This window comes from Nerophis ophidion, linkage group LG15 (genome assembly GCF_033978795.1).
Source record: "Nerophis ophidion isolate RoL-2023_Sa linkage group LG15, RoL_Noph_v1.0, whole genome shotgun sequence".
Taxonomy (NCBI): domain Eukaryota; kingdom Metazoa; phylum Chordata; class Actinopteri; order Syngnathiformes; family Syngnathidae; genus Nerophis; species Nerophis ophidion.
Genome location: NC_084625.1, coordinates 22957412 through 22977480, shown reverse-complemented (window position 1 = coordinate 22977480; position 20069 = coordinate 22957412). Strand labels below are relative to the sequence as shown.

General features: G+C 39.2%; 1 protein-coding gene across 4 annotated transcripts in view; it reads right to left on the bottom strand.

The window, feature by feature from the left end:
• prex2 (phosphatidylinositol-3,4,5-trisphosphate-dependent Rac exchange factor 2) overlaps positions 1 to 20069 on the bottom strand; it is a 247564-nt gene that overhangs the window by 10589 nt on the left and 216906 nt on the right. For all 4 annotated transcript variants that reach the window (XM_061921850.1, XM_061921851.1, XM_061921852.1 and 1 more), the window contains 2 exons: positions 19397 to 19587; positions 4020 to 4122 (listed from right to left, as the gene is read on the bottom strand). In XM_061921850.1, the coding sequence (XP_061777834.1) occupies positions 4020 to 4122; positions 19397 to 19587 (294 nt within the window). The remainder of the gene's footprint in view (positions 1 to 4019; positions 4123 to 19396; positions 19588 to 20069) is intronic.

Sequence of the window (20069 nt, the reverse complement as noted above, 5' to 3'; positions counted from 1 at the left end):
CCTGTCCTAAAAAATGGTTAGTGTTTACGGCGGACTCGTCAACACGTACGCGCAGAGAGCATGTGCACACATACAAAAGCAGTCCAAGAGAAGCGACAAACAATTTGCATTCCTGTTGCTGTTATGATAGAATTTACAAAACCCAAAACCAGTGAAGTTGGCACGTTGGGTAAGTCGTAAATAAAAACATAATATGATGATCTCAAAATCCTTTTCAACCTATATTCAATTGAGTATAGGTTGACTGCAAAGACAAGATACTTAACGTTCGAACTGGAAAACTTAAATTTTTTGCAAATATTAGCTAATTTGGAAATTGATGACTGCAACATGTTTCAAAAAAGCTGGCACAAGTGGCAAAAAAACTGATAAAGTTGAGGAATGCTCATCAAACACTTATTTGGAACATCCCATAGGTGAACAGGCTAATTGGGAACAGGTGGATGCCATGATTGGGTACAAAAGCAGCATCCATGAAATGCTCAGTCATTTACAAACAAGGATGGGGCGAGGGTCACCATTTTTTTAACAAATGGGTGAGCAAATTGTCGAACAGTTTAAGAACAACATTTTTCCACTAGCTATTGCAAAGACATTAGGGATTTTACCATCCACGTTCCGTAATATCATCAAAAGGTTCAGAGAATCTGGAGAAATCACTGCACGTAAGCGATGATAGTACTGCATCAAAAAGTGACATCAGTGTGTAAAGGATATCACCTCATGAGCTCAGGAACACTTCAGAAAACCACTGTCAGTAACTACAGTTCATTGCTACATTTGTAAGTGCAAGTTAAAACTCTACTCTACAAAGCAAAACCCATTTATTAACAACACCCAGAAACGCCGCCGGCTTCGTTGGGCCCGAGCTCATCTAAGATGGACTGATGCAAAGTGAAAAAGTGTTCTGTGGTCTGACGAGTCCACATTTCAAATTATATTTGGAAACTGTGGACGTGGTGTCCTCCGGAACAGAGAGGAAAAGAACCATCCGGATTGTTATAGGCACAAAGTTGAAAAGCCAATATCTGTGATGATATGGGGGTGCATTAGCAAGACAATGCCAAGCCACGTGTTACAACAACGTGGCTTCATAGTAAAAGAGTGCGGGTACGAGACTGGCCTGCCAGTAGTCCAGAACTGTCTACCATTGGAAAATGTTTGGCGCATTATGAAGCGGAAAATACCACAATGGTGACCCCGGACTGTTGAACAACTTAAGCTGTACATCAAGCAAGAATGGGAAATAATTCCACCTGTAAAGCTTCAGAAATTGGTCTCCCCAATTCCCAAATGTTTACTGAGTGTTGTTAAAAGGAAAGTCCATGCAACACAGTGGTAATAATGCCCCTGTGCTAACTTTTTTGCATTGTGTTTCTGCCATTACATAAGTTCCAAACAGTTTTTGGAGGACGTATGAAGAAAGGAAAGATTGTTTTATAAATATCTCCGCAATCACTCCATCATTTGATTTCAAAATTTCAAATCTTATGCAGGTACCAAATACACAAAAACAGGTACCAACAGGTAAGAAATGTTGGTTTTGAATAATAGGGCCCCTTTAAGGTACAATTATAAAAATTGTTACATGATGAAATTAAGTGATTATTTTAAAAAAAATCTGATTAATCACATTCTTGAGCTGTAATTAATCATAACTAATCACAGGTCGCATGAATCATCTTTGCCTATAAAAATACTCTAATATTTGGATAAAAATGCTATTTGGTAGTCAGAATGTCATAAAAGAAGGTTTTTTTTTAAAAATGTTTTACTGAACTGCAAGGTATTGATTTCCTCAAAACTTGGTGACAGTATGTATAGTAAGAATTAAGCGCACATTTTGAAAGTCTTTGCAATATTATTTTAAACAAGGTGCAGTTACTGATTGATAATGTAGTAAACAGCCTCAAACAACTTAACCTAGTGCACCATTTAAATCTGCATTTTCTCACCTTCAGTTTAACCAGTTGTTTAAACAAAAAAGCTATTTAACTTTTCAGATGACAATACTTATCCCTTTGTTTGGTATGATTGAACCCCAGGTTGTTGTGATTACTTACAGATGTCCACTGTTCTCCAGTAAGCAAAATTAATTCACATTTAGCCAGTTGCTCTTGTTCGTGTTGCACAGTTGGTTTGTGCTTGTTGTCATTGTGCCTCTCTAAGGTATTGTAAGACAGATCAGCTGTGGTGATATGAATGACATCTTCTTGCAGGACTTGGTCTTCACAGATGTTAGGTGGTTTGCATGTGGTGATTGTCTGTTTAGCAAACGCAAATGTTTAACTTAACTGTGATACTTTTGTTGACAACATTGACTCTGCCAGAGTTGTGTTTTCCTCTGCTTGTTGTCGATGTAGCATTCGTGCTCGGGGCGCCATCCTCCATTGTGTGTTTCGCTTTAAAATTGTATTGTAAATTTGATATGCGCCTATGATAAGAACGTTTGAGGTTGCAATACCCACAAGTTGCCTCAGTTTTATCTGAAGTTCTGTTTTGAAGCGAAATTGGCCACCCCTTATCGCGATCACAGAACGTGTAACAATGTGTGCATCTTCCGGATATATATATATATATATATATATATATATATATATATATATATATATATATATATATATATATATATATATATATATATATATATATATATATATATATATATATATATATAAATATATATATATATATGTGTGAAACAAAATATATACATTTTCAAATTATAATATTTTTGTCAGATTTGCATCAAAAATGCATATATTAAATTGCATATATTGTTAACTGACCGCTTCTATGTTAGCTACTTCTCTTTGTTTATAATGTATATTTTCTGCTGGATCAACTCTCCATTTTATGCTGCAGCTGTTACAAATACTGTAACATGGTAATTGTTATATATTGTATATATTATATAATAATATAATATATCAGTATATATCATATTTTGTATATATAATATGTGTATATTACATATATATGTTATATTTTATATTGCTACTACGGTACATTTTTAGTTTACTTTATACCTGCATTATCCTTTCCATCCTTACACCTTCCATCCTTTGTAACTGACCTACTGTGTGGAACAATTTCCCTTGTGGATCATTAAAGTTTGTTTAAGTCTAAGTAGAATATATTGTTTTAAGCTTGATTAATTATCATGAATACATAAGCATGTAACATAATAAGCAGATTGCTGGCTCATTAAGTAATAATTGATGTTAAATGCAGGAAGTTAAATATAGTCTGTAATTTTAGAACTTTTTGTATTTATTACATAAATATACTGTATTTGTTTACAGTATGGACAATATATACAACATAATATAGCAATTAATATTACTGCTCATTTAAAAAAAAAAAAAAAAGCATTTTTATATTCTTAGAAACTAATGTTTTAACCGGGGATTGCTAGCTTTAATCATTAGATGTACTGTATTCAAAGGTTAATCATAATCGCCACCCTCAAAAGAAAGTATCAATTTAATGATTTTTCATTGAACAGTGGCCTTTGCACGCACACACACGCGCACGCGCGCACGCGCACGCACGCGCGCACGCGCACGCACGCGCGCACGCGCACGCACGCGCACGCGCACGCACGCACACACACACACACACACACACACACACACACACACACACACACACACACACACACACACACACACACACACACACACACACACACACACACACACACACACACACACACACACACACACACAGCGTCAAGACTCCCTCAGATCTGCTGTGACCTTCTCACAGTGTGACACGAGGAAAATGCTCAATGTGTCCAAACTGATTTCACTGAAGTGGAGCTTCCATCGCTCGCTAAGCACATTTGTTGTGTTTTGACAGTGTGAAAACACGTGTCATATCCTGACATTTGCGCCACCTTTGGTCAACACGACACTTGACCAAAATGCATAATCTTCAGTGTTGGACTGAGAGCTATTGAGTTATGGATAGTTATGGATGATGATTATTATTATTATTGATAGCTGCAGACTCACCTGTTTCCTCATGACATCGGTGGCCTGCATGATGCAGCGAGGGGGAAGGCCGTGCTTCCGAGCTAAGAGAATGGCCTGCTTCAGTGTCACGCTGAGGGTGCAGCTGTGGATGACAGAGGACAGGTGTGGAAATCAATCACATGCACAAATAACTGTGCAACCTCAATTTACAAACTTAACTGGTTCTTGAACATGGTTCATTAATCAATAAGTTTCTCCATAGGAAACTCTGTAGTAGTGTTGTCCCGGTACCAATATTTTAGTACTGGTACTGGTGCCAAAATGCTTTTCGATACTTTTCTAAATAAGGGGAACCACAAAAAACAGCATTATGGGCCTTATTTTAACATAAAAAATCTTTTGGTACATTTAACATCTGCGAATGTTTGTTGCATGCATCTGACAAGCGGAGACACAGCAGAGTCATGAGATGGAGAAGAGAGAGAAGACAGAGAAAGGAGGGGCCAGGGAACAGGGGAAGGGAATGTGGGTTCTCTCTCCTCTCTAATGGTGCGTTCCATTTACCTCTGAAGTTAGGGCGCTGGGAATGACGCCACAGCCGAGTCGAGAGTGTTTCAGTTACGAGGTCGGAAATCAAGTTGACCACATCCACGAAAGCTGTTCTTGCGCTTGGCTTGTCTGAATATAAACAACTTATGGGAAAATATGCACTCCTTCTGCAGCTTTCAAACATGGTGGATGAAGCGGAAACACTGACGCTATTTCTAGCAATGTAGAAAGCACATTCAACACAAAAAGAATACAGTTTACACTATTTACTAGGGCTGCAAATCTTTGGGTGGCCCACGATTTGATTCAATATCGATTCTTGGGGTTGCGATTGGATTACAAATCAATTTTTTCGATTCAACACGATTCTCGATTAAAAAACAAAAATGTAAGCCACTGTGACACTACTGTTCTTTTTCTTTATTTGTTATAAATGTCTAATGATAATGTCAATGAGGGATTTTTAATCCCTGCTATGCTGAAACTATAACTAATATTGATACTGTTGTTGATAATATTAATTTTAGTTTCACTACTTTTGGTTTGTTCTGTGTCGTGTTTGTGTCTCCTCAATTGCTTTGTTTATTGCAGTTCTGAGTGTTGCTGGGTCAGGTTTGGTTTTGGAATTGGATTGCATTGTTAAGGTATTGCTGTGTATTGTTTTGTTGGATTGATTTAAAAAAAATAAATAAATAAATAAAATAATCGATTTTTAAAAAAATGACAATTGATTCTAAATCGCACAACGTGAGAATCGCGATTCGTATTCGAATCGATTTTTTCCCACACCCCTACTACTTATCATGAATTGATTTACATGGACCCCGATTTAAACAAGTTGAAAAACTTATTCGGGTGTTACCATTTAGTGGTCAATTGTACGGAATATGTACTGAACTGTGCAATCTACTAATAAAAGTCTCAATTTATCAATCAATCAATCAAACAAACAGTAATGTTACTCTATATAAATGTTCAACAATACATCATAGATGACTGATTAAGTGAGACAAAAACACTCAGAGGAGCTACTAACAGATATTATAGAAGCTTATAATATTGTTTAAATTCAGAACACCCATCTTTAAAGCCAGGGGTGGTGAGAATATTCCGACTTTTTGAGTAGGAAATCTGACCTCAAGGGGCGTTCCAGTTGAAACTTTTGAATCGAAACTCAGAAATGTTGACTTACAATTAAAAATGGAAAGCATCATAAGTCTAGGTCCACAGCAATTCCTTTTATCTTTTAAGTGTGTTTTTTTTGCTTGTTTGGAGCCATATTGAGTAAGCAAAATAGACAAAACTTGGTAAATGGCAAGAGAAAAAACACCCCGAAGCACTGAGAAGTGGCGACCGGATAATGGACATCGTAAACAGGGCGTGACGTGGGGGGCTCCACTTTTCAAAAATGGCTGCACGCCGTGTGTATTCTACTGCCACGGAAAAAGTTGGTACACCGAGACATGGTTCGCAAACAGAGGCATATTTGGCGCGATCTAAGAGTTTGCAAATCGAAAAGTTTGCACATCAAAGGGTTTGTAAATTGAGGTTTCCCTGTACCTCTTGAGCATCTAATGTATCATAGCTCTTTCCATCCAAAATGGCGGACTACCTGAGCATGTTACAGCGTAAGTTAAGTGATGAAATCTGTGCATTCTATCATGATTACTACGTCAATCAATGGGACAGACCAACTGGTGGCCGCTGCTTAGACTTTATAGTCAGTCAACAAACTTTGCCTCCACGCTCCACCTCCACCTTAGAGCTGGGGTAGTCAACTAAGTTGTTTTAGAGGCCACATTTACAGAAAGCTAAGGACCTGGGTGCCGGACTTCTCCCTTTACTATTAGTCCTATAGTGTAGATTCCAGAAAATCAGCGTCCTCTACAGTGGACTTATGATTTTGGTGTTTTTATTTTGTCAGCTGATTTTAAGGACATCCCACAAAAAAAGGTCAATTATTAAAAGTTAAAGTACCAATGATTGTCACACACACACTAGGTGTGGTGAAATGTGTCATCTGCATTTGACCCATCCCCTTGATCACCCCCTGGGAAGTGAGGGGAGCAGTGGGCAGCAGCGGTGCCGCGCCCGGGAATAATTTATGGTGATTTAACCCCCAATTCCAACTCTTGATGCTGAGTGCCAAGCAGGGAGGCAATGGGTCTTTGGTATGACTCGGCCGGGGTTTGAACTCCCAACCTACCGATTTCAGGGCGGACACTCTAACCACTAGGCCACTGAGTAACATCTCTATGACAGCACTCCAGTATTTTTAAGAACATGATGCAAAAATCGAAGTCTGTCCTAAGTTTTTTGAACTGAACAGGTCGGCCAAATGACAAAAAAAGAAGACTTAAAATGGAACCTTTAAGAATATCATTAGAATATCTGAAGAAGTTAAACAAATGCCATCCATCCATCCATCCATTTTCTACCGCTTATTCCCTTTTGGGGTCGCGGGGGGCGCTGGCGCCTATCTCAGCTACAATCGGGCGGAAGGCGGGGTACACCCTGGACAAGTCGCCACCTCATGGCAGGGCCAACACAGATAGACAGAAAACATTCACACTCACATTCACACACTAGGGCCAATTTAGTGTTGCCAATCAACCTATCCCCAGGTGCATGTCTTTGGAGGTGGGAGGAAGCCGGAGTACCCGGAGGGGACCCACGCATTCACAGGGAGAACATGCAAACTCCACACAGAAAGATCCCGAGCCTGGGATTGAACCCAGGACTGCAGGACCTTCGTATTGTGAGGCAGACGCACTAACCCCTCTTCCACCGTGAAGAAACAAATGCTTCCTGATTTTATCGAAAGTAAGCGAGCAACAACAACTCCTTAGTTATATAAACCAATTTATGAAAAACTGCCAAAAAGGAGAGGACTTAAAGGCGTGCCTTGAGGACCGCCTCAGTTGTAAATCACAAGTTTATACTCCAGTGATATTTTTACGAGCAAGGGTAAAATGTCAATGCAATGATCTACCAATGTGTTTACATGGTCCAAGTTTTTCTTTAAAACAGTAGCACTCGTTTATTTTAGGAATTTGCTGCAAAAAATATTTGTCTTACAAGTTTTGAACTGGGGGCCAGTATGGTGTCATCCTCGGGCCGCCAGTTGAATAGTGAGTGTCATGATCCGTGGTCCGGATCATGTTTTGTTTAGTTATGTTCTGTTAGTTGTGGACTCCCTTAGTTCCTGTTTTGTGCACCCTTGCTTGTTTTAGTTGCCATGAATTTTCTTTTTTTTTTAAAACAGGAACTAAGGCAGTCCACAACTAACAAAACATAACTAAAAAAAACATGATCCGATAGCCCCGCCTTTTAGAGTGGAAACACACATCTGTCTACCATCCAGGGTCCAATTGTGGCCATCAGGTGAGTTTATACCTAGAATTCACAAAAATTGCACATGCAAACCAACATGGCTGCCTTCCTGTGTGTCTTACTGCTAAGGTTCTTTTTGTGGATTCCCGTGCCGCTCGTCATGACAGAGACGCATACCAGATTTCATGTCATTTGGACACGGTGATGGCAGCTGCTACTACTTAAAAACCCTCCGGGGGATGCTTTGAGTTTCACTGGGCACTGTTGGCACTTTTTAACGCATTGAAATCAGAAAGAACGCACATTTCCGGAAGTCCACGCGTGCCCGGGACGCAGATTTTTTTTTTGGGGGCGGCCCTGCCTTCCCCAAGTCAAGACTCCGGTATATTTGTTTTTTTTAATCGATTATTGTTTTCCGCCGTTGTTTTGTTTTGTTTATATCTGCAGACAAATTTCCGTCCCAACTCACTGCGTTTTTATTGGCCGACTTCAAAGTAATGAACTTTCCGGTACAATTTCTTAAATTTTCATTCGCCAAAACTTTTATCAATTAAATAATACTGCATTTCCGGTATGAGGACTTCTGCATGTTTTTGTTTTCGTCATGGCGAGCAATAAACCCAAGAAGCAAAGCTTCAATGAAAAGTGGCTTCAGGAGCCACTTTTCAGCAAATGGCTCACTTATGGAGATGGAAAGATGTTTTGCACGCCATGTAAACGGGCTAAGAAAAATAACACCTTTACAACCGGGTGCACTGATTTTCAAAAATCCAGCCTCACCAGGCACCAAGTAACATCATGTTACACCTTTCCTCCTGGTCCTTCTTAAATGAGAACACACAGTTTATGGCCATCACGAAGCCAGAGATGAAAAGCTAGAGGCATTGAGTGCCACTGTATTAGATGACATTGAAACTAACTTGCAAAATTCTAAGTTTGTTGGCATTATTTGCCATAGAAGTGTAGATGTGGCGGTTTTTAAACGACTGATGATCTACATACAGGTGAGAATATCCATCCATCCATTTTCTACCACTTATTCCCTTTGGGGTCGCTGGTGCCTATCTCAGCTACAATCGGGCGGAAGGCGGTGTACACCCAGGACAAGTCGCCACCTCATGGCAGGGCCAACACAGATAGACAGACAACATTCAAACTCACATTCACACACCAGGGCCAATTTAGTGTTGCCAATCAACCTATCCCCAGGTGCATGTCTTTGGAGGTGGGAGGAAGCCAGAGTACCCAGAGGGAACCCACGCATTCACGCGGAGGACATGCAAACTCCATTCAGAAAGATCCCGAGCCCGGGATTGAACCCAGGACTACTCAGGACCTTCGCACTAACCCCTCCTCCACCGTGCTGCCCCAGGTGAGAATAATCAATTAAATTTGTCATATGCATGTATGCCCTGGCACACCATTATCATCATTTCATGACCAAAGAAAAAACATTTAACACTTTTATACTGAAATAAATGTTACGTTTGGAATGCATATTGGATGCTTGAGGTGTCACCCCAAGATGCAGCAGGACCAGGACAAGGCAGGATTGCAGGTAGGAGCTTGTTTAATACCAAAAGTTAAAACAACACTTGTAGAAACGGGAAAAGAAACGGCGTGCCAACGCACGGGAAGCTAATTGTAAACTTAGCATGCAGTTAACAGAGTCCAAGAAATGAGTGCTAAATGCACGGAAGCAAAGGCGGAACTTAGCAAGCAGTTCAAAAGAGCGTGCCGAGCGAACGGGAGCTAAGACGAGACTTAGCAATGGTAGATACCAGGAAGAGAAACAAACGTGACTCTTGCATGTAGCAAACAAATCATCCAGACAGAACTAAGGTAGCAGGCAGGTTTAAATACTCAAGCAAACAAGGAGAAACAGGTGTGCGTAAAAAGCATATTAGGTGGAACAAATCAAGTAACCATGGTGACAAAATGAAACAGGAAGTGCTCAAAACTGAGGGATCGGAAGAGTCCAACAATAATCAAAACACACAAAAAGACTCAAGAACAAAAACTATGTCTGATCCAGGAGGCGGATCGTGACAATAAATACACCTACAACCAATGAAATGAAAATATAGAAAAAAATACCAGCAGCGGTAAAGTTTAGATCCATGAAGGAAAGAAGAAAGTGAATGAATGTTTATAACTGAATTGATTTACATATGCATAAAAATGTGTTTTCTTTTGTATTATGTTTTTAATGTAACGTTTATGACAAACCATTTCCAAAACACAATACAGAATGTGAGATATCACAGGATAATGCATACTGTACATTTATCATTTTGTTTTCAAAACGGTTATAAAAAATTTGGTCCCTATGACCCCATTTTGAAAATTCTTAGCACCAACAGTGACTGGGAATAACCAAACTTTGCCGCCAAGCTCCATGGTGAAAACGCACTTTCTGTGCAATCTATCATCTACCATCCGTTTGGTACACAGGGTCCGATTTTGATGACGATCGGGCAAACACCCTAGGACGAGTTGCTTCGAGAAATGGCCAAAGTCCACAAAAAGTTGCACATGCTTGATTACTGCAACGCACTTCTCGTCAGGGTCCCCAGAAAGAGCATCAAAAATCTCCAGTACATTCAAAACAGCGCAGCGAGGATCCTGAGGAGAGTGCACAAGCGTGATCATATCCAACCCATCTTCAAATCACTCCACTGGCTCCCTATTGCATCCCGGACCCAATTTAAAAATTGACCTGCTAACTCACCAATGCATGTACGGCAGACCTGGGCAAATTAAGGCCCGGGGGCCACATGCGGCCCGTTAAGCTTTTCAATCTGGCCCGCCGGACATTTCCAAATATTTTTTTTTAGATCTTTAAGATGGAAAGTGTTGCCGTTATGATGTGCAGTGATGTTTTCTAATTACCACAAGTCTTTAACAATACAACATATTTCAATGGCTGGAATCTGCGCTTTTGCATGATATTTTAGTGACTAGTGTTGTCCTGATACCAATATTATTTTGATACTTTTCGGTACTTTTCAATACTTTTCTAAATAAAGGGGACCAGAAAAAATAGCATTATTGGCTTTATTTTAACAAAAAATCTTAGAGTGTGGCGGACGGGTACTTTTCAGAGGCGGTACAGTACTGAATATGATTCATTAGTATCGCAGTACTATACTAATACCCGTTTACCGTACTACCCTACTAGTTACTATGGTAATCTACGCCACAGCAGGTCAGACGAGGCACCAAGCAGTGTGGGTGGGGAGCGTTTCCACAGAATGTTTCCAGAGCGGCCAGCCTGGAAGGGGGTTGTCAGGGACAAACAAGGAAGGAGATTTTTACAAGAAAGTTCTAAAGCTTAGTGATGTATCACATTTATCAGATTGTAGATGTTTTTTTGTTTTTTTACCCTTCCCGTTCATATTTCTCTGTGTTTGTTGAATTTGGCTTAATTGTAAAATATGTCGATTGAGGGGGTGTGACAATCAAACATTCTCAATATTCAGGGTTTTATCGCTCATAGAAAATAAAATTCCATTGCATTTTAAGGCCGTCTGTCATAACATTTTTAGCATTCAATCAGACTTTATTGTGAGGTTTTGTATTAGTTTTCCTCACAATAGATATACCGGCCCCCAGACACATTTTTTTCTCTAAATTTGGCCCCCGAGTCAAAATAATTGCCCAGGTCAGATCTACAGCAACACCCCCTCCTACCTCAAGGACCTAATTCGCCCTCAACCTCCTACCCGCAACTTCCGCTCCTCAAACACTAACCTCCTCAAACCCATCAGGACAAAATTACAATCAATGGGCCGCCGGGCTTTCTGCTCGACCGCTCCCGAACTCTGGAACGCTCTCCCCGACCATCTTAGAGCACCACAGTCGGTCGACCGTTTTAAGAAGGGACTAAAAACCCACCTTTTTAGCACAGCTTTTATCTAATTTCTCTGCCTTCTTGTTTTTAAATACACATCAAAGGTTTCAATAAACCCCAGTTCTGTCTTGGTGTCGCCTCCTTCACTTTCTCTGTACACAACAAATTGGAGTGTTAAATATGTCAATAATTCATAACAACATTGGTATTGATTCATTATTATTTTTGAACAATGACAGATAAAAAAGAAAATCCCAGTCAAATTCTCAGTGTTTCAAAAGGGTCCCAATCATAAAGTGTTAAAAAAATAAGTCAGACATAATTTTTTTTTTCTTCAACCCATTAATTTTCTAGATCAACTTCAGATTGATTATAAATTCGTACTACTTTTGTTTAATGTTTTTGTTTGTTATGCACTTTTAGTCAAAGAAAACTTAGGTTTTTTATAGGAAAAACTTAATCTGCAAAATATTAATGTGTAATATTTGATGTGAATTAATTGGATCCTTAAATATGTCAATAATTCAAAACATTGTTGTGGATCCATTATTATTGTTTAAACAATGAATGTTTAAAATTACAAAAAAAATCCCACTTAAACCTGCTGATCTGTTTTATCCAGTGCTTTCATTTCTATTTTTATCTATGTTTCTGTTTTATCTCGTGTTTATCCAGGATTTTCATGATTTCATTTCCATTCGAATGTTTTATTATATATTAAACTAAATCTGCAAAATATTAATGTGTAATATTTGATGTGAATTAATTGGATCCTTAAATATGTCAATAATTCATAACATTAATACGAATCCATTATTATTGTTTAAACAATGAATGTTTAAAATGAAAAAATCCCACTTAAACCTGCTGATCTGTTTTATCCAGTGCTTTAATTTCTATTTGATCTATGTTTCTGTTTTATCTCGTGTTTATCTAGTGTTTTTCATGATTTCATTTCTATTTTAATTTTTTATTATATATTCTAACTTTCTTTTTTTATTATCTTTATACCTTGTAGCACTTTGAGATTTTAACAAATGTAAAGTGCATTGTCCAGGGTGTACCCTGCCTTCCGCCCGATTGTAGCTGGGATAGGCGCCAGCGCCCCCCGCGACCCCGAAAGGGAATAAGCGGTAGAAAATGGATGGATGGATGGATGGAAAGTGCATTACAAATTTAATTCATTATTATTATTATTTATTATTACATGCCAACCAAAATGCGTTTTACAACATAGCAGTTCATTTATTTGTTTGCTGATTTTCCTGTGTCGTGTCATGATGAACGTTTGGCAGGTGCTAATATTTTCTCAGTCTTCAGGGAGTGCTTTCGGAAAAAATCTACTCCCATACCGGTAAAATGAAAAGCATTATCAGTCCGCCGCTCCTCGGGACTGAAGATTCCAAAAAGACATGTCAGTACATCTGTGAGGCTGCGATACACTCGTTCCCATGAGTGCTTGATGTGTATGAAATGACGGTTGGCACCAGTGTGTGTCTTTAGTCAGAGCAAAGTGTGCGCGTGTGTTCACACTGATTAACACGCACACACACATAGAGAGAGTGAGGACAGTGTGGGAGGGCCGGTGACAGGTGTCAAGGTAGCTGGGTGACCTTTCCAGTTTAACAAGCTGTGCTAGTTTATCGATCCAGAGTCTTTTCACTGCAAATTGAACTGTCCAAAGTCCCAACATTTCCTGCTGTTGTGTCATTGACTTACACTCCCTGGAGGGGAGTTTGATGGGGTCCTCAAAAATTGTAATACTTTACAGCCCACAACTTTAAATGAGATTAATTCTAATTTTAGGAGCATGGTGGAAAGTAATAAATATAACAATCCAGCATGAAGAAATCATATTTTCAAACTGATATGAAGACGAAAGAATAGTGGATCTTTATATATCTGGCTCGCTGGAGCACAATGAAGGAGTAGCGTAAAGCTGCATGCGTCCTCTCTCCCTTAAGGCTGCGGAGGTGATTTATTTCACGCTGCTCCAATCCACTTATGCTCATGCAGAGTCCAAAGTGATCAAGGAAAAGAAACAAAAGAAAATGAACAAAAGACGCTGATAGGAGAAACATGCACGCAAGAATTAAAGTGGATTGTTTTCTTTCAAACCCAGTAGGGATTACGCTTTGTTCTCATTAGGCAGCCGTCTCTTACTCTTCAAACTGATATGCAGAAAATAAAAGCAGGAGTACTCCGAAAGTCAACCACTGCAAATTTTATCTAAGTGTACTTAGGGCAGGAAGCAAAGTGGAGACTGCGGAGTTAAAAACTGCCGTTTTGACAGCTAGTAAGCTAACATTAAATGGATGTTAATTCTTGGTAAAATTAATTTGTGTATTTTCAAATGTTACAACCATATGGTGCTGGGTACTACCTGCTTTGGGGATGGAAAAGCATCAACAGTGGGTCAAGTAAATACCACGTTAGCTATTGAAGACTGGCTCAATCTACAATATATGATCCATGTTGAGACATATATTGCTCTTGTAAATGCACAAAAAAGAGAGCATTATTTATTTTCATGAGTTGTAGAAATAAATAAACAAATCTTTAAATAAAGTCATAAACTCATTGATGAATAGAATAAATAAGGTGGATGTTTACCCATGTTTAAAGATCCTCAAATAAGGCAAGCGCTCTACTGTTTAAAGCAGGGGTCCGCATTGGGGTAAAAAAAAAAAAAATTGGTATATATATATATATATATATATACATATATATATATATATATACATATATATATATATATATACTGTATATACATATATATATATATATATATATATATATATATATATATATATATATATATATATATATATAGGCTTCGCGGTGGAAGAGGGGTTAGTTCGTCTGCCTCACAATACGTAGGTCCTACAGACCTGGGTTCAATCCCAGGCTCGGGATCTTTCTGTTTGCATGTTCGCCCCGTGAATGCGTGGGTTCCCTCCGGGTATTCCGGGTTCCTCCCACTTCCAAAGACATGCACCTGGGGATAGGTTGACTGGGAACACTAAATTGGCCCTAGTGTGTGAATGTGAGTGTGAATGTTGTCTGTCTATCTGTGTTGGCCCTGTGATGAGGTGGCAACTTGTCCAGGGTGTACGCTGCCTTCCGCCCGATTGTAGCTGATATAGGTGCCAGCGCCCCCCGCGACCCTAAAATGGAATAAGCGGTAGAAAATGGATAGATGTATATATATATATATATATATATATATATATATATTTACAGTAGGGTAAAAAAGTATTTAGTCAGCCACCGATTGTGCAAGTTCTCCCACTTAAAATGATGACAGAGGTCTGTAATTTTCATCATAAGTACACCTCAACTATGACAGACAGAATGTGAAAAAAAAAATCCAGGAATTCACATTGTAGGAATTTTAAAGAATTTATTTGTAAATTATGGTGGAAAATAAGTATTTGGTCAATGGCAAAAATTCAACTCAATACTTTGTAATATAACCTTTGTTGGCAATAACAGAGGTCAAATGATTACTATAGGTCTTTACCAGGTTTGCACACACAGTAGCTGGTATTCTGGCCCATTCATGTGAGGTTTTGAGGCTGTCGCCGAGAAACACGGACTTTTAACTCCCTCCACAGATTTTCTATGGGGTTGAGGTCTGGAGACTGGCTAGGCCACTCCAGGACTTTCAAATGCTTCTTACGGAGCCACTCCTTCGTTGCCCGGGCGGTGTGTTTGGATCATTGTCATGCTGGAAGACCCAGCCACGTTTCATCTTCAAAGCTCTCACTGATGGAAGGAGGTATTGGCTCAAAATCTCACGATACATGGCCCCATTCATTCTTTCCTTAACACGGATCAGTCGTCCTGTCCCCTTAGCAGAAAAACAGCCCCAAAACATGATGTTTCCACCCCCATGCTTCACAGTAGGTGTGGTGTTCTTGGGATGCAACTCAGTATTCTTCTTCCTCCAAACACGACGAGTTGAGTTTATACCAAAAAGTTCTATTTTGGTTTCATCTGACCACATGACATTCTCTCAATCCTCTGCTGTATCATCCATGTGCTCTCTGGCAAACTTCAGATGGGCCTGGACATGCACTGGCTTAAGCAGGGGGACACGTCTGGCACTGCAGGATTTGATTCCCTGTCGGCGTAGTGTGTTACTGATGGTAACCTTTGTTACTTTGGTAAATGATAAATGACTTGTACTTGTATAGCGCTTTTCTACCTTCAAGGTACTCAAAGCGCTTTGACACTACTTCCACATTTACCCATTCACACACACATTCACACACTTATGGAGGGAGGTGCCATGCAAGACGCTAACCAGCACCCATCAGGAGCAAGGGTGAAGTGTTTTGCTCAGGACACAACGGCCGTGACGAGGTTGGTACTAGGTGGGGATTGAACCAGGGACCCTCGGGTTGCGCACGGCCACTCTTCTACTGCGCCACACCGTCCCTGCTCTCTGCAGGTCATTCACCAGGTGCCCCCCTGTGGTTCTGGGATTTTTGCTCACCGTTTTCATGATCATTTTGACCCCACGGAAAGAGATCTTGCGTGGAGTGCGTCTTCTATTTTCTAACATTTGCTCCCAGAGTTGATTTTTTCACACCAAGCTGCTCGCCTATTGTAGATTCACTCTTCCCAGTCTGGTGCAGGTCTACAATTCTTTTCCTGGTGTCCTTCGACAGCTCTTTGGTCTTGGCCATAGTGGAGTTTGGAGTCTGACTGTTTGAGGCTGTGGACAGGTGTCTTTTATACAGATAACAAGTTCAAACAGGTGCCATTAATACAGGTAACGAGTGGAGGACAGAAGAGCTTCTTAAAGAAGAAGTTACAGGTCTGTGAGAGCCAGAAATCTTCCTTGTTTGAAGTGACCAAAGAGTTATTTTCCACCAAAATTTACAAATAAATTCTTTAAAATTCCTACAACGTGAATTCCTGGATTTTATTTTCACATTCTGTCTCTCACAGTTGAAGTGTACCTATGATGAAAATTACAGACCTCTGTCATCATTTTAAGTGGGACAACTTGCACAATCGGTGGCTCACTAAATACATGTTTGCCCCATTGTACATATATACATACATACATACATACATATATATATATATATATATATATACACATACATATATATACATACATATATATATATATATATATATACATACATATATATATATATATATATGTATGTATGTGTATATACACATATATATATATATACATACATATATATATATACATACATATATATATATATATACATACATACATATATATATATATACATACATATATATATAAACATTCATACATATATATATATATATATATATATATACATTCATACATATATATATATATATATATTTTTTTTTTTTTCTACTGCTTATTCCCTTTTTGGGGTCGCTGGCGCCTATCTCAGGTACAGTCGCCACCTCATCGCAGGGCCAACACAGATAGACGGACAACATTCACACTCACATTCACACACTAGGGCCAATTTAGTGTTGCCAATCAACCTATCCCCAGGTGCATGTCTTTGGAAGTGGGAGGAAGCCGGAGTACCCGGAGGGAACCCACGCATTTACGGGGAGAACATGCAAACTCCACACAGAAAGATCCCGAGCCTGGGATTGAACCCAGGACTGCAGGACCTTTGTATTGTGAGGCAGACGCACTAACCCCTCTGTTACCGTGAAGCCTTATATATATATATATATATATATATATATATATATATATATATATATATATATATATATATATATATATATATATATATATATGAAAAATGCATTTTTAGAAAATATGATTTGCCTTAGCGGCTAGGAGACACAGACTAACAAGCGGTAAAAAATTGATTAGAAAGGACAGATTTAAAAAAAATACATACATACATATATATATATATATATATATATATATGTACATATAAATATACATACATATGTATATATACATACATACATATATAAATAGATACATACATATATACATATATATGTATACATATACATACTTACATATATACATACATACATATAAATGTATACATATACATACATACATATATATATATATATATATATATATATATATGTATATATATATATATATATAGTTGTTTTTTGGGATTTTGGATGCCATAGTTTGAGGACCACTGATCTAATTGAAGATATAGTTAAAGGTCTTCTAAATGACAGGAGCGCACTATGGTTTTTCAGGACTTACTGCGAAAATGTGGTTGTCAAAGATCCTATATATGACAAAAGCACTCTGCTGTTTGTGAACACCTTTTGCAAAAAAGCTAGTCAAAGATCTTCTATGTGACAAGAGTATTCATCATTTTTTATAGACCTCCTGCAAAAAACGCAAGTAAGATATTCTCTATACAACAAAAGTTTTAAGGAGCTTCTACAAAAACATTAGTTAAAGATCCTCAATACAACAACAGCGCTCTTCTAGATTTAAAGATCTACAGACAAAGAAACATTAGTCAAAGGTCCTCTAAATGACAGGATTTACTTTGAAAATACGCTTGTCAAAGATCCTCTATATCAGTGGTCCCCAACCACCAATTGGTACCGGGCTGCAGAATAATTTTTTATTATTATTATTTTTTTTTTATTTATTTAATCAACATAAAAAAACACAACAAACACTTACAATTAGTGCACCAACACAAAAAAAACCCTCCCTATTTCATGAAAAAAAAAAAAAAAAAAAAAAGGTTTCGCGGGACAAATTATCAAGCGTTGACCGGTCTGCAGCTACAAAAAGGTTGGGGACCACTGCTCTACATGACAGGACTTACTTCAAAAATACGCTTGCCAAAGATTCTCTATATGACAAGAGGGCTGTGCTGTTTTTAGTCATATTTTGCATCACTTCAAACCGAACTCACATGCCGGTTTAAGGTCTCTCACGGGCGACATCCGCCTCGCGTTGACCAGCTTTGATGAAAACGCTTTAAAAGCTGAAAAGTTGTTTACCTTTTTATGGGATAAGTATTCAAGTCAGGCCCAGAAAGTTCCTGGCTGTCATGTGCAGGGTGACAGTACATTCAAGCTGTTTGTGTGAGCGACTGCACACACACACACACACACACACACACACACACACAACTCCACTTTGGGTTGATAAAGTGCATGGCAACAGAAACTTTCTATTAGAGATCAGGCGAGCAGACGCGTGACTTTATCAAGCAATCAGTCACCAGCCCTCGCCGTGGGAGTGGGCGCATGAGAGCGAGACAAAAAGATATGGAAACTGTCATAGAGGGGAGGAAGAAGAGGAAGAGGAGAAGGAGGGCGGGATGAGAGGAGCACACAGGCAAGATGAACGGCGGTGACAAACGATCAGGATATTTCTGTTCCTGTCAATTGATGAATGGCGGCTCAGCTTGGGGGCAAATTAGCAGCCATACATGTGACCCGTCTTCTACTCTTAAGCCTCTCCTCCAGTCTGAGGAACAAACGGCACCCAATTAGGACCAGCATGAAATATCCCACCGCTAATTAAAGCCAAGAACGCTGGTGAAGCTGAGAGGTAGGCGAGGAGGGGGATGAAAAAGGTAACCCGGTTCAAGGTAACCCGGTTCAAGGCAAACCGCCGCGGTGCAAATGAGCTGGGACTCCACGGCGAGCGGCTTGGAGAGAGAGAGGGAGCTGGGATGATGTCACTCACCGGTGAACGCCGCTATTGCACATGACGATGTGCGTTGCCCCCAGGCGCGAGCACAGCTCCGAGGCCACCGTCAGGAGGCCCAAACCGGACGCCCCGCAGGCGGTGTACTGGCAGGCGGCGGTGCGGCGACAGCTGATGAAGCTCTCCATCAGGCGGTAGAGCTCATCCAGAGCGTTGAGGGGCCGCATCAGCTGCGGGGGAACACAAAAGGGGAAGGACATCGTTAATGAGCACACGGCAAATAGCTTTTCATTGTAGCATAGAACTTTGGGTTTTTTATTGTTTTTATTTGTAAAAATGTGACAAATTGATTTCAGACTATACAAATCAATCTTATTTCATTCTAGCTCCATCTGCTGGATGTGATGAGTTACTGCACCACTTGGTCACAGCCCAAAAATTGAAAAGTGAAAGTACAATTCTCAATCCGTCTCAATTTTATTTGAGTCTTTCTCGGCGTGTGCACCACAACTCTACCAAGTTTTGTTGACATTGGTTGAAGTAAATTAGTTTAGTTATTATTTAATAACATTTGTGTCATTTTATATACAGTCTAATACAATTTAGAATTATGTGTATTATATTATATTTTATATGAAAATACACATGTATTTAATATTTAAGAATAAACCCACAATAGTGTATTGAAAATGTGTAGTCCAAAATCTAGCTT